This window comes from Perna viridis, chromosome 3 (assembly GCF_037379345.1).
Source record: "Perna viridis isolate PV_CMFRI_1.1 ecotype Kerala chromosome 3, ASM3737934v1, whole genome shotgun sequence".
Lineage (NCBI taxonomy): Eukaryota > Metazoa > Mollusca > Bivalvia > Mytilida > Mytilidae > Perna > Perna viridis.
This window is the reverse complement of record NC_142447.1, coordinates 47875587-47890838: the sequence shown is the minus strand read 5'-3', so window position 1 is coordinate 47890838 and position 15252 is coordinate 47875587. Positions and strand designations below refer to the sequence as shown.

General features: G+C 32.6%; 2 protein-coding genes across 4 annotated transcripts; one reads left to right on the top strand and one right to left on the bottom strand.

Moving 5' to 3' along the window:
- Positions 1-178: 178 nt before the first annotated feature.
- Positions 179-6279, bottom strand: LOC148622655 (phosphomevalonate kinase-like). The gene is made up of 4 exons (XM_088572635.1): positions 6140-6279; positions 4340-4403; positions 3128-3413; positions 179-389 (listed from the first exon to the last, which is right to left on the bottom strand). The coding sequence occupies exons 1-4, from the start codon at positions 6217-6219 to the stop codon at positions 241-243; spliced, it is 579 nt and encodes a 192-aa protein (XP_088428761.1). The 5' UTR covers positions 6220-6279; the 3' UTR covers positions 179-240.
- An 83-nt stretch (positions 6280-6362) lies between these two features.
- Positions 6363-14803, top strand: LOC148622654 (tRNA (guanine(26)-N(2))-dimethyltransferase-like). 3 transcript variants are annotated; one of them, XM_088572630.1, is made up of 7 exons: positions 6363-6480; positions 9310-10618; positions 10878-10968; positions 11708-11983; positions 12194-12284; positions 12654-12697; positions 14591-14803. In XM_088572630.1, exons 2-7 carry the CDS (start codon positions 9333-9335, stop codon positions 14741-14743), a joined length of 1941 nt encoding a protein of 646 aa, XP_088428756.1. In that variant the 5' UTR covers positions 6363-6480; positions 9310-9332; the 3' UTR covers positions 14744-14803. The 3 variants fall into 3 exon arrangements, with proteins under 3 accessions (XP_088428756.1, XP_088428757.1, XP_088428758.1); XM_088572631.1 differs by having other exon boundaries at positions 12194-12312; XM_088572632.1 differs by lacking the exon at positions 12194-12284 and having other exon boundaries at positions 6375-6480.
- The last annotated feature ends 449 nt before the right edge of the window (positions 14804-15252 follow it).

Here is a 15252-nt window from a genome sequence, read left to right as displayed (position 1 = left end):
ATTTATTTATTTAGATGTTTCCCAATTAAGCAAAAATGCCAAAGCAACTGTCATCAACTTGTTAAACTGAGAAAACTGAGGTGTGGACATACAGACAGATGAAAGGATGGACACCAGGATCGCTATATACATTTGTACCTCCAGCCTCTGAAGTAGGGGTATAAAATCAACTCCAATATTAAGAAAATAGTATTTTAATTTGAGTGATGTGATACAATGTAAAGAGTTTGCAATAAGGTTCTATGTAATTAGTCCTAAATGTTTCATGGCTATATTAGCCAACTGGTTAATGTCTGAGTAGAGTTGTTCTTCATCACCATTATTACTGATAGCGAAGTTCCATTTAATATCATTATCTAATCCACATTCAGACTCGGCATCATCTACTCCTAGAAAAAAGTACACATCAGCAAATACAGTCATTATGAACACTTAACTATGGAACGCCTAAACTGTCTGATGAGATACACATTTGTTTACGTGTTGTCAACTTTATATTACTTGATGTGGTTTTATAATTACATGTGGTCATTTTGTATTTACATTATGTAGGAACATCTTTACATTATGTCCTTTTGTCTTTACGTTCTGCCATTTCGTCTTTATGTTCTGTAATTTTGTCTTTACGTTCTGTCGTTTTTTTATTACATTACGTGGATTTATCTATACGTGCAGTAGTTTTCAGATAACGTGGTCGTTCCTTCTTTACGTTATATCGATCTCTAAATACTGTATGTGCACTTTCTTTTCTTTACGTGCAGTGATTTCTTCTTTACGTGATGTGGACAAAAAATTTATGATGACGTGTGACCCTGGAACTTTTGGATCCGGTGTCAACTTCAAATCAGTCCGTAAAAGGCGAAATGGACGTCACAACGCCAATTAGAAAAATGCTGAACGAAATACACTTGGGTAGTCTATCCAGTCACCCTAGAGCATTTATTCTCAAGTAAAAAATAGCTTACTAGTATCTGTTATTTATGTTCAGGATATTCACAACTGATACTTCTTGGATTCTGTTGGTGACTTGTGGCGATTTTCATAGTCAGAATTTATAAAACAAAAAATAATAATAAAAAAAATGCAAAAATGGGAATTTCAATATTCCCGTAAAAAGTCGCATAACTTCGACTCTACAAGATATTACACGACTAAAAAGTCTCAAATAATCATTCGATAGAAATTACATTTCCTGAATTAATAAACCATCTTTAACTGATTTTCAAGAAAGATTTTTTTTTAAATGTTTTAAAATTTAACCCCTTCCCCGAAAAAACTGGTCTCAGTATCAAGCATAATTCTCGTTCACAGCATACCACTGTGAAACTCATATTTTAGACATTCATAATTTAAAAGATAATTATTTGCCCAAAATATCTGAACAATTCAGGCGTGTGATTTTTTTATAGGGTTACAATTACTAAAAAATCATAAAAAGTATAATTTACAGAATTTCTTCTATATCACCCGTTATTATCTCTTTTTTTTCAGAATACCATAGTTTAAACAAGCTTTAGTGTGATACAGTAGATTTGTATAGTGTCTAAGCTTTCAAATCGGCCAGGTAACTAATATTTTAAATTTTCCAAGTAAAGTTGGTGCAAAAATTACCACCCCTACCTATTAAAAAAAACCTCAACATGAATAAAAATGTTAATTTTTAACATATAAACGGCATACATTGGGCATGTTGTGGGTGATTGCTTTCATTATCGATGTATTGAACATATTTGCTAATTTCAAGAGCGTAGGCGACAATAATGTGTTTTTTTTCATAAAAAGGGAAAATTCATAAAGAAATTCACACGCCTAAATTGATCAGATATGTTGAGTAAATCATTATCTTAATTGTGAATGCCTAAAATATGAATTCACTGTGTTGGTATGCTGTGAATGAAAATTATGTTTGATACTGAGACCAGTTTTCTAGGGGTAGGGGTAATATCTTTTTTTTTTTTTTTGGAAAATTATTTCTTGAAAATTAGTTTTGGTGATTTATTAATGTGAAGAAAATAAATTTAGTCATGCAGTAACTTGTAGAGTCGAATTTATGCAAATTTTTGCGGGAATCGAAATTCCCATGTTTTTGGAATTAAAAAAATATATTCTGACTACGAAAATCGCCACAAGTCATCAACTGTGATGATATTGAACGTTAATAACAAATAAGCTATTTTTTACTATAGAATAAACACTCTAGGGTGACTGGATAGACTACCCAAGTGTATTTTGTTCAGCATTTTCCTAATCGTCGTTGTGGTGTCTATTTTGCCTTTTACGGACTGATTTGAAGTTTACACCGGATGGAAAAGTTCCGGGGTCACATGTCATCACGAAATTTTTGTCCACATCACGTAAAGAAGAAATCACTGCACGCAAAGAAAAGAAAATGCACATAAAGTATTTAGAGATTGACATAACGTAAAGATGAAACAACCTCACATTATAAGAAAACCACTGCATGTAAAGATAAATCCACATAATGTAAATATATGTTGACAAAATGTAATCATAAAACGACAGAACGTAAAGACAAAATTACAGAACGTAAAGACGAAATGACAGAACGTAAAGACGAAATGGCAGAACGTAAAGACAAAAGGATATAATGTAAAGATGTTCCTACATAACGTAAATACAAAATGACCACATGTAATTATAAAACGACAGCAAGTAATATAAAGTTGACAACACGTAAACAAATGTGTATCTCATCAGACAGTTTAGGCGTTCCATACTTAACTAAATAACTGAGTCTTGTCCACACCTAAGTTCAGAACACTTGAACAAGGATTGACATTACATTGGTTCTTAATACAGTGAAAACAGCTTGAAACTTTAAAAAAATATCTGGTTTACATTAGTTTCTTGTCTACCTAGAATTACAGTTTTAACAGAATACAACTGAGCTATTATTATATCCAAAGAAAATTTCAAAAGCTTATTTTTTTAGGTTTCTACAAACTACATCTTATTAGTTTTTTTTTCTGTGTTTATTTGGTGTATAATACAACTTAAAAATCTTCTGTTGCAATGAATTTAGGGTAAAGGTCAAATTTTGCAAGATTGACTGGTCTACAGATATATATGTGAAAACATCAAGAAGAAAGCATATTCATCTAACTACCTGGAGTAAACATAAAACCCCTTCTTTCTCGAACACAGTCTTTAGCAGTAACTCTAACACTATAAGTTTTATCTCTGAAATTCTCTGTGAAATAAGATAAGTCTGTTTTTCTCCTTGCATCACTTATAATCCATATTTTATTAAGATCCTGACTGTTAGTGGCTATTTGACAGAAATAACCAGGATCCTTTCTGCGTTGGTCTTCACCCCATTTTATCATATCTGCTCTATATTTTTCTTTGTAGATGGAGGAGTCCATCAGTTTTTCATATTCTAAATTATGGTCCTGAAAAAATAAATTTAAGTTTAAGGATTATTATGTTCAATTCAAATCATTAGTTGCTTTGTTTAAAATTCAAGTACAAAACAACAAATATCATAGGCTAAATGTTAGAGTTATATCTATCTTGTTAAATACCTGGTATATGAAAAAGGTGCCTCACAGACAGGATTTGTGCTGTAAAATTGAAGGAAAGAAGTTTGTCTCTTAGATATCTACCCTGAATACTATTGTTCAAGAAATAAATTTTGTCTCTAAATATTCAGCCCATATACTGTCGTTCAAGGAAGAAATTTTGTCTCTAGATATCTACCCTGTATACTATTGTTCAAGGAATAAATTTTGTCTCTAGATATTCAGCCCATATACTGTTGATCAAGGAAGAAATTTTGTCTCTAGATATCTACTCTATATACTATTGTTCAAGTAAGAAATTTTGTCTCTAGATACCTACCCTGTATACTATTGTTCAAGGAATAAATGTTGTCTCTAGATATTCATCCCATATACTGTTGTTCCAGGGAGGAATTTTGTCTCTAGATATTCAGCCCATATACTGTTGTTCAAGGAAGAAATTTTGTCTCAAGATATCTACCTCATATACTGTTGTTCAAGGAAGGAATTTTGTCTCAAGACATCTACCCCATATACTGTTGTTCAAGAAAAAATTTCTCTCACGCTACCCCATATCCTGTTGTTCAAGGAAGGAATTTTGTCAAAAGATATCTACCCAATACACTATAAAACTCTATTTTAGGTGACATTGAGCATAATTATGAACTACTAGTTAGAATATATTAACCTTACAAGCAGCGTAAACCCGTCCTCCCAAATATAGTTTTGGGTTGTACACATGAACTAGACTAAGCCACTAGTGACGCCCTGATCTGTAAAGATAGACTGATTTAATAATTTAATAAAAGCAATCCTACCAAAGCATACTGTTTCTTCAATGGTCCTGAAAGTTGAATGCAGCTACAATTTTCTTTTCCAATCCTAAAAAAAATTACATATAACTATATCTGAGACACACATTGAAAGAATAACAAGAGTTTATGTGTGAAATAGTGTTAAGAGTATCCAACTTATTTCACATTTACATATCTTTACAAAATAAAATTAAAAAAATAAAATAATAATAAAAAATCCATTTGGCTGGCTAACAACAATCCTTTTAAAATTAGTCAAGAACTAGACAAAATGATGCCCCAAATTCACATTAACACAACTATTAAGCCAAAATACCCAAAGCTGTGTCCTAGAGAGACGTATGATGCCCCTGCAACTCACAATTACACTTAGACAATATAATAAATAATAAACTTTTAAATAATAAACTTATCACTGAGCTGCTTAAAGTAGATTTTTTTCCAATTACCCCAAAACATACATGTATACAAAAAATACATGTACATGATGAAGAACACATATTGGTGGAAAGATTTTAAAAAGAACAGGTTCAAAAATCATCACAAAATTCTGATGCATCATGCAAGCTGCAGCAAATGTTTTCAATGTCATAAAATAGGAATTTTTCAACAAATTAAAGGAAATTTCCAACTATGGATATATACAGTTTCAGAAAGTTACATTTTAATTGGAAGAAGCATTTTAAGAATTACTGTGAAAAAAAATGGAAGCCCCTCCCCAAACTTGTTATGAAAAAAGTTCAAAAACCTGAAAATAAAAATTTCAGCTTTCCATTTATATTGATATATACAATTTCCAAAAGTTTCATTTTAATTAATTGGAGAAGTATTTTTGATCTATTGTAAAAAAAAAATCCCCCTTTTCATGATACAAATACCCTTACTAAATAACCAATAAAATGCTTGGCAGGATGCAGTTTGGTAAGACCCTAGAGGTCAAACCTGTAATAGTTGATGTAAATATGGACACACCATTCAAACTTGACACAGCTTTGAATTTTGATTGACACAGGATAAAAATTTGATCAGAACCGAAAATGGTCACTTCTTGCCCCTATTTCCTGAATGGTTCCAGTTAAAACCTGCTAAATCCATCCAAAAGTTCTCGTGGAGATGTGACATCTTTTGGTGTAATTTCAAAGCAGTCCATTAACTTTCACTCAAGTTATCATCCAGAAATTAAAAAAAAAAATACTTGTTTCTGGCCACTTTGTGGTCCTTTTCTTAAAATTGATTCAACACCCAAAATCAATCCCATTCTTCCTTTTGTGCTGTAGTACATTGTAGTAAAGTTTATATCAGATCCATTTGCTCATATTATTATATGGACATAAGGAAAAGGCTTGTTTCAACCCTTTTTTTTCAGTTTTAGGCCCTTTATATCTTGAAAGTTCAAGTCATAACCCCAAAAATCAATCCCAGTCTCTCTTTGGTAGTATGACACTGTATTACAATTTCAAAGAGATTCATTCACTAATAATCAAGTTATTTGGGGATGGGATAATTAGATGAAAAGGTAAAGCAAAGCGAGGAAAGAATCTTTTTTGCAGTACCAGTTTTGTAAAAATATTGGGGAAGGATGTATGATAAGGAAATAATCATGAATTCATGCATTTTTTTCTTCAAATTCGGGGGGTGGGGTAGGGAGTGTACGCCCCATCACACCTTTTCTTGAATACAAAAAAATATATATATTTGTATTCTAAAAGACAGCACTATATTATTCTGAATTCCATTTGTGTCTTTCAATTCGGACAGTTTTGTTCCTCTCTAAAAGCAAAATTATTAATCTGATTGTTGTACCTGTCACTCAAAAGTCCTGTGATATAATCTTTTCCTGATTTTCGTTTTCCACTGAATACAAACACTAATACCGGATTCATTGCCACAACATATTAAAAGTTCCTCCTGAAAAAATAAGTTTTGTTTTGGCTCCCTCCAAATCGATAAAACAAACTGCAGTAAATTTATGTCAATTATACGAACTAGACATTAAATTCAATCATTTCCAACCCGTACTCGATAAAGTTTTTACTCACACTGCACATGCTTCCGGTATTGCAAAAAAATTGCTTCAGACACCAAACCCAGTCCTGTATTCTCATGTAGCGCACAATCGATGAACTACTTGATTTAATAAAATGGTAAGTGTTGTATCCCATACATTCAAATTTTCATGAATTTTGTTCTAGCCTGTCGTGACATGTCACTATTTCGTGTTTAGATAAAAATATCATTCAGGGTTGTCTACAATTACAAGGACTTGCATGTGTAGTTACGATAACGTAATTTGGGCTTGTGTACAGTGTACTGTATGAAGTTTTTGGAGTTTTTTGCTCTCTTGTACTATAAGACCATGTGACATTTTGTCATCTTTTGGCATCAGTCGTCGTCCGTTTTTTTTTAACAAATTGATGTATAATGAAGGGCTACTCACCAAAACTCACTTTGCTGTATTGGTTTAAGTGGATATAGCCGCACTTTTGAGGATCCAGATGAAGTATCCAGAAAAACGAGGGAACACTGCCTCAGATATTGTCTGTCAAAAACAAGTGTGCTTCCTCCTCAGTTTTAGGTGCTGTGTATTACTCAGCCGACGGTTCAAGTTTGTAGCTAGTTTGTCCCATCAGTTCTTCATCCTTAACTACAACAAAATCTAACAAAATCTTCTACTTTGAAACCATAATCCCTTTTAGGGTTTCCAGCACAAAAAGGGATTATTGAAACCACTGAACAGAATTTTATGAAACGTGGTCACAATAATAATCATCCTTAGCATGTGTACTCCCCAGATTGTATCTGTTATTGTCACTTGCCAAAAAAAAACATGGTCATTATTACTAGAACATAGGGGTCTCACCATACATTTTGGCTTAAAACCTAAAAAAAAACATAACAGATAGATGAAATTTAAGGCTTCTTATGTTTTTTGCTTTGATTAGATCTAACTACCCTTGAAATTTCAAGTTAATTTATGTGTTGATGCCCATTTTATACAATTTTTACAGATTTGTTCCAGCTTTTTTTGTAATTTTCTTGAAAAGTATAGCTGCTGGCTTGACAATTCCAAATGTATGAACGACAGACTGTTATAGGAAGACAATATCCATCAATAGTGCGAGTTTCAGAAAAAATCTTTCAAATGATCTGTTCAGTTTTGAAAGATCTATCATTGATGCAAATTTCAAAATAATCTGTTGAGCGTTGACCCTCTCAAGAGTAATGGCCTCTGCAAGTGTCATTAATGAAGATTTTTCTAGTTTTTGCCTGTTTTGAAAAAAACAATGGCAGATTGATGATTAATGTAAATTGAAAAATGTCCTTTATAATAAGATCTCTCTTTGGTGCTATTTTCAGAAAAAGCTCTTTATTATTCATGGAGTGGTATCCCCTGAAAATGCACTTTTGAAAATATTTCCAATTTTCTCCTGTTATAGATTTTGATGATAGAAAGAGTTGTATATAGCAATACTTTCAATACTGAGCAGGTAAGCGATTCAGGCTATTGAGAGTCTCTTGTTCTTGTAAGCTCATATCTCATCTTTGAGTTATGGGACTTTCATCATACAAAAGTGGATCAAATCCCCATATTTGGACTGAATCTCAAAAACCCTTCCACTGTATGCCATGAATTGTGAATGGGTGTTTTTATTCCTTTGATTTTGGATTTTGATTTTAATTTGTCTAACTTTAATTTATCACAAGATTTTTATTCCATAGAAATCACATAATGCTACCATCTGTTAGTCTATCCTTGTAATCTTGGAAGTATTTTTAGTTAATGGACCATTTTCATTCTGATCAAAATCTTATCCTGTGTCAAACATTTAGTCATAATCAAAATTCGGAGTTGTGTCCATATTTGCCTCATCTGTGCAGGGTGCAACCTCTGCAGGTGCATTTAGGTGCACTCCACAAAGCAGTTTACTTTTTAATCCAGACCTAAAAGAGCATAAAAATAAATATATTTTACAAATTTATTTGCTGTAATAGCTATGAAAAAAATAGGGTAGTTAGGGAGTATAAGGGAGAAAAAATTCTGACTCTTACAGTGCTAATTAAAAAAATATACCCTAAAAAAAACTTTTGGGGCCACTACTGTTGGCTGAAAAAATGGATGGGTAAGCCAATAGAAAATTCATATCTTTTTAAGTCGCTAATATTGTTAGCGACTTCTTGCACTCGTAATTTCAGTACTTTACATTCGCATATGTTTTGCATAATTATATTTTACTACACCACATTATGCTGCTGATCTAGGCCATAAAACCATCAATTCCAGCTTTGTATGAAATGGAAATGAACCATTTAAATATCATACACAAGCAGGGATGATTTTCTTCCATTTGTTATGAGATTTTCACTATTTCAAATCCGGATTTTACCATTATGGTTCTTCTTTTTACTGTATACTTATTTTGCCAATTTCCACTTCGTTTGTTGACCTCTTAAAATCATCTCTGCACATGCGTTCTATGTGTGTTTTTTGCTTATATGAGAACGGAAATTTTATATTAAAAGATGAAATCATCGGATGGCATTAAACTTAATGTAATATTACTCAGTCTCAGAATCAAACACAGGGGCTTGTTAGAATTGACTATATAGGCCCTATACATTATCAGGACCTCAATATATATATTTTGATCTGGTTTCCTGGTCAATATCATAAGCGACCCAAAGATTGCTAAAATTTGAGAGAAACTTGTTGAAGGAGAACATTACTCGCACCTCCTGGTAACCAGTTGTTTTGATTGAAAAACATTCGGGTGATTAGGGTTGCAAAAGAGTAATCATGTCAAGGGAACCAAGATTCTAGCAGAAGTCACTCAATTTTAGAGATATTGCATTCATACCATTTCCAATGTTGAAGCAAGCTAAAATCAGTGGCATAGAATATTTGACGATTATCAACTTTGAAGACTTCAGTCTATGATTTTTATTTGGCTTAGATATTTTTTTTAATTTTTCAGATTTTGATCTATGTAAGAATGCCATGATCATAAAGAAGCTTCAGAAGTTAAGACAACTTTTCCTAGTACAGGTCCAAAAAGTATTACCAAGTGTGACACCTAGATCTGAAGTAATGGAAAGTGTAGAATGTAATACCATTAAAGAAGGAAAAGCTGAAGTTCTCTTTCCTAAAAATGTTTTCTACAATCCTGTTCAGGAATTCAACAGAGATTTGACAGTAGCTGTTATTTCAGAGTTCTCTAGGGAAACACATTCTAATAAACTTTCAAGAGAAGCTACTAAAAATTCTCAGCAGGTTCAAAAGCAGGTTAATGAAATTAAATCTGAATGTTTTGATACATTAAAACCAGGAGTTAAACATGAAAATGGACTGAAAATTCTTGAAGGTCTATCAGCCTCTGGTTTAAGATCAGTTCGATTTGGCTTAGAAATACCAGGTGTTAAGTCAGTGCTAGTGAATGACTTTGATGATAATGCTGTGTCTTTTATTGATAAGAATATTGAAAAGAACAATTTAAAAGATATACTGACTTCAAGCTGTGATGATGCAGCTATGGTTATGTACAGGAACAGAAATGCCCTGGATAGATTCGATGTGATTGACCTTGACCCATATGGAAGTCCATCCCAATTCTTGGATGCAACAGTTCAGTCTGTAAGTGATGGAGGATTACTGTGTATCACCTGTACTGATGCTGCTGTTTTATGTGGAAATGCTGGTGAAACCTGTTACTCCAAGTATGGTGCAATGTCTCTCAGAACCAAATTCTGCCATGAGATGGGAATTAGAATAATATTACAATGTATAGAATCACATGCAAATAGATACTCTAGGTATATAGAACCACTAATTTCACTCAGTATAGACTTCTATTTTAGAGTGTTTGTCAGAGTTCGTTCAGGTCAGGGGAAGGTCAAAAGGTCAGCCAGTAAAATGGCAATGGTCTACAGTTGCCGTGGATGTGGATCTTTCTCATTACAGAAGATAGGTGAAATGACTCCAACAAAAGGAGACAACTTCAAGTATTCTCCAGCATTTGGACCCCCTGTGACTGATACATGTGAGCATTGTGGTGGTAAACATCAGATTGGTGGTCCTGTCTGGGCTGACCCCATCTGTAATATCAACTTTATAGACAATGTTATTGATAGTGTCAGCAAAGAGAAAGATAAGCTTGGGACATCTGACAGGATTATTGGAATGTTAACTCTTCAGAAGGAGGAACTCCACGATGTACCATTTTATTTCCAGGCAGATAATATGTTTGCTTTTGTGCATTGTATTCCCATGCAACTTATTCAATTTAGGTTTGTAATGCAAGATATTTTTCTTAAAATAATGGCAAACTGTACACATTTCAAGTTTAAGAGGTTACTGCTTTGTGAAATTTTAGATATATCAAGTTTTACAAAATGTTTGAGTGAATCTGAAATATAAATATCCAAATTCAGATGTGTATCATGCTTGAATGCTTGCCTCAACCTCTAGGGTTGTATTAGGCTACACCCTGGGAAGCATTTACTCTCACATGTATTTGTTAAAGCATTTGACTCTTCTCTCTTGCAGGTCTGCTTTGTTAAATGCTGGTTACAGAGTATCCTTCTCACATGCAGAGAAAAATTCTATAAAAACTGATGCTCCTCACTCTATTTGTTGGGTGAGTAAAATTGTTTTAAAGATCTGTCAAAACCTTTAGTTAGATTGTTTGAGTGGTGTAAATCTTCAATGAGTTCTTTTGACTGCATATTTACACAAACTTGATTTTCATTTGTATATCACTGTTGTTCTGAATTTTGTAAAGGTAGCTGCATCTTCACCTGTCTTGTTAATTAACATTAGTAGAGTGAGGGGCACTATGCTTTACTGGATTGATTTTGTTAAAACATTTTAAAATTTTAAATGAATTTTAAAACATACAATAATAAAATTGAATTTATGTTCCCAGATCTAATATTTGTGATAAAGTATAGTTCTGCTGCCATTATCTCAGTTTATTTTCAAGAACAGTATATACAGTATATACAATAGCATATTTTATTCAGTAATTGTGTTATTTTTTAACATGCAACTATTATCAAAGAACTTTTGAATGTTCAAGTTTAATGGTAACATTTAAAATTTTAAAATAAATAAATTTTCTGTGAATTATAAGTAGCAAGAAAATGTTTCTATGTTAGCACTGATGCCCCATGTGGCATTCCTTTGTTACAATTATGAAATTTTATTAATTTTTTTAAAGATCATGTCATGATTTACATTTGTACGAACACATTATGATGAAGACTCTTCAGTTTGAAGGAAAAAAATGAATGCAAGCCTTAACTGGCAGACGAGCGACAAGCCCGATGTCTTTATAATTGCTTTATGGTGGATCTCTTTTTTAAAACATTTTACAGGATGTAATTAGAGAATGGATTAAAGGTCATCCTGTTAATGAGAAAAGATTAAAAGATGATGTGCATGCCAAGACTTTACTTGAGAAAGAATGTATAACACAGATATCTTTTGAAGAACACCCTGATGCTAATCCTAAATCAAGGAAGGATAAATTACTGAGATTCCAAGTTAATCCTGAACCTCACTGGGGACCAAAGGCTAGGGCTACTAGAAAAGCTGCAACAGAGGCACAGGACGAAAGAAAGAAAAAGGCACAGGCAAAGAAAAATAATCAGGTTAGTGCATATTTCATTATTATTGATGTACATGTATGCTAAACCAAATCTGCATGAAAAAAAATCACCAATTACTGAAGTTCATTTTGTCAATATTTTTTTTCACGTAAATGCCATACAACATCTTTCTATTATTGCAATTTTTACATGTCTATAACTTCTGCATCTTGATCTGGTTAGAAAATTTAAAATTTTAATTTTATAATTCAGATGACTTCTAAAGAAGATGGTAGTACTAAGTATGATTCTGACAGTGATTCTGAGGTGTCAAAAAAGAGAAAACTTAATGACAGTTCAAATGGTATTCATATGCCCAAGTCTAGTTAAAGGTATTTTTGTACTATTTCAGAATGGGATTACATGTATTTCTATGATAAAAGTTTGCTAAAATAGTGTTATCCATGAATATTGTAAAACAGAACATAATGAAATAGTACTGATTTACCTTTTGCTTTATAAAATTGTCATCATGAGTGTATCGTCTTACACATATCAAAATTTAAAGTAAAAATGGTATGTATATTAATTTGAATTCCTTTATCATTACTCAGCACATTAGGTAAAGATTTTGATACTTTTATTTACAAGCTGGAATATTTATGTATACATCTTTATTGTTTCTACATACTACCAGTAGTACATATAGTACTAATACTATCTATTCTTTCAGAAGCCATTACAGATAAAAGCAAACCAGACGAAGATAATAGCAAGGTACATGCTTTTGGACCATTAGGTGTATTAAACATCCATTTTAGACTTTATGAAGAAATGCAAAAGAAAGTTGATCAAAGTTGCATTAACCTCTGTAAAAAGTGGGAGGTTTTAAGTGATCATGCTGTTCTACTGTTCGTCCTGTCTTTCCTCACTTTGAATCCTACCTAAAATACTAAGGCTTCATCCCTTGTTATTCACACTGCAAACCAAGTTTAGGGGGACATTAGGTTTCACCCTGTCTTGTTTTCTGTCTGTCTGTTTCAATTATACTTTGTAGGATGTAATATAACCACATGGAGATGTGCATACTGTCAGGAATTTATGTTTGGACAAAAAATGAAGAAGTGACGGCTGTTGAACTAAGCTATTTTTCAGCAAAACTTGGTCTCAAGTGTTGTCCTCAACTTCTCCTCAACAACTTGCAGGATTGTTATGAAACTTGATGGAGTGTTAGATTACATATTGGAATATACATATTGTCAAGAATTTATGTTAAGGCAAAAATTGTAGAAATGACAGCTGATGTACTTCTCTTTTTAAGAATCTTGCAAAATGTGTACATGTATAAGATGTGGCACATTAAGGATAAAAATGCAGGGATTCTATGGCATGATCCAAGTATTTATAGTTCATGACCTCCAGAAACAACCATCAAAGTTAATTTTGCCTATTTAAGATATTGATAGATCAAATTTAGTTGAAATGCAATATGAAAAAATGGGGTGAAAATTTTCCAGCACTTTTCCCCTTTATAAGCAGTCAAAAACATGCTTCAGGATAAATTTAAATAGCTTTTTGGTTGTTTTCTAGATCTTTTGAATGTATTCGAGGCATAAAAGCCCAAATTTAGAAAATGATGTGCCACCCATTGCCCAATTCTTACACAGAATGATACTTAAGTGATTTTAGCAAAACTTGGGTCTTATGTGTTGTCTGTAACTCCTCCTCGGCAACTTGCAGGATTGTTATGAAACTTTAAGGGGTGTTAAATTACCATATTGGGATGTGAATATTGTCGGGAATTTTTGTTTAAAGTAAATTTGCAGTCATATTCTGTCATTGTGTTGTCAACAACAATAGTACTGATTGTGCTTAAGAGTTGGGTGTTTCAGAAATGGCAGCAAAATTGAGTGTCAAAAGTGCTTAGTTAATCCTCCATAGAAATTGTGTCCAATATGAATCCTGTGTCCACATTGGTCCCCAAATATACAGGGTCCAACAGGCTGCAGGGTGTATTAGTCCTGTTTGGGGGATGTCTAGTTAACATGGGCTACTATTTTGTAGCTCCTTTGAAGTACAATGGTTGAACTTATTGGTGCTGGATTGAGAATATTGCTTTATTTGGATATGATATTAGTTGTAAGCAATTTTGATTGCTGTCTGATATCAACTTCCTTTATGAGTGAGAGTATACCTAGCACAATTCGAAAAAATTGTGAAAGTTCATGTTTTATAATGTTCTGGCCTTGTTACATTGAAAATGAGGAATATTTACTGTTTCATGGTTTTATCAACTCATTCTTTTGTTGTTTAGCTACATTTTCACCTAGCTTATGGGAAAACATTTTTTTTTATATATTTTTATAACCCCACTCAACAAGTGGGTGGTATATTGGAATCGCCTAGTACGTCCGTCATACCTACCAGGACAATGCATGCAACTTCATATTTGTCATACATTTCATAGTAACAAAAAATATTTTGTTTTTCAATTGTACACCTTGATTTAAAAAAAAAGTATTTGACTAAGACCCAGTAATAGAAAATCCTAATTTTTTTCATGTAACATATATTAAATATTTTTCAGTATTTTAAAAACAATATTATCTGGAAGCAAATACCATTTTGGAAGGATATCAATTAATTTGCACCCGTTTCTTACTTTTGTAGACCACAGCTATACTAAGATCAAAGAAGCAGCCATCATGGGTTTCGGCAGAATCTAATGGCGAGATAGATAATCGTCCATGTAAACATTTCATCAACCGAGGACAATGTCGTTATGGTGACAAATGTAAATTCTTACACACTTATCCTGTGTAAACAGTAAAAAACATTGAAAGTATTGTGTCTTATATTCATAAAAATAAATTTTTAATTGAATTTTAGCAGTATGTTGTACATGTAGGGTAAGTTCTAATGTTTCTTGAGAAATTCTTTATTCATGGCTGTGAGAAAAAAAGTGTTTCTTTGCAGTAAATCAATAGCCACTTATTATCCATTCTACCAAAGTATAAAAGCTAAATCAAGTATCTACATATAGTTCAATTATTTTTTATGTAAACCTCGATTAGCATATATACATTTTATACCCCCAATCAACAAGTGGATATTATATTTTGGAATCACCTTGACTGTCTGAATATTTTAGATGCAATTATCTTTGCTCTCTCAATAGATGAATTTTAATTTTAACTTTGGTGCATGGCTTCATGTAGATGGGGCCTAACTTAAAAGCAATTTTGCTGTGCAATATATACTTCTGTACCAGTGGGATGGGTATATACCTGCACTTAGCACGACCATGCATGCAACTTCATGTCATAGTGTGA

Excerpts from the sequence above, each read along its gene's own strand:
- LOC148622655 (XM_088572635.1), bottom strand. The coding sequence starts at position 6,219 with ATGAATCCGGTATTAGTGTTTGTATTCAGTGGAAAACGAAAATCAGGA. Across the intron at positions 4,404-6,139 it reads ACAGGACTTTTGAGTGACAG|GATTGGAAAAGAAAATTGTA; the intron begins GTACAACAATCA and ends AATTTTTTTTAG. Across the intron at positions 390-3,127 it reads GGGTTTTATGTTTACTCCAG|GAGTAGATGATGCCGAGTCT; the intron begins GTAGTTAGATGA and ends ACTTTTTTCTAG.
- LOC148622654 (XM_088572630.1), top strand. The coding sequence starts at position 9,333 with ATGATCATAAAGAAGCTTCAGAAGTTAAGACAACTTTTCCTAGTACAG. Across the intron at positions 10,619-10,877 it reads ATGCAACTTATTCAATTTAG|GTCTGCTTTGTTAAATGCTG; the intron begins GTTTGTAATGCA and ends TCTCTCTTGCAG. Across the intron at positions 11,984-12,193 it reads AGGCAAAGAAAAATAATCAG|ATGACTTCTAAAGAAGATGG; the intron begins GTTAGTGCATAT and ends TTTATAATTCAG.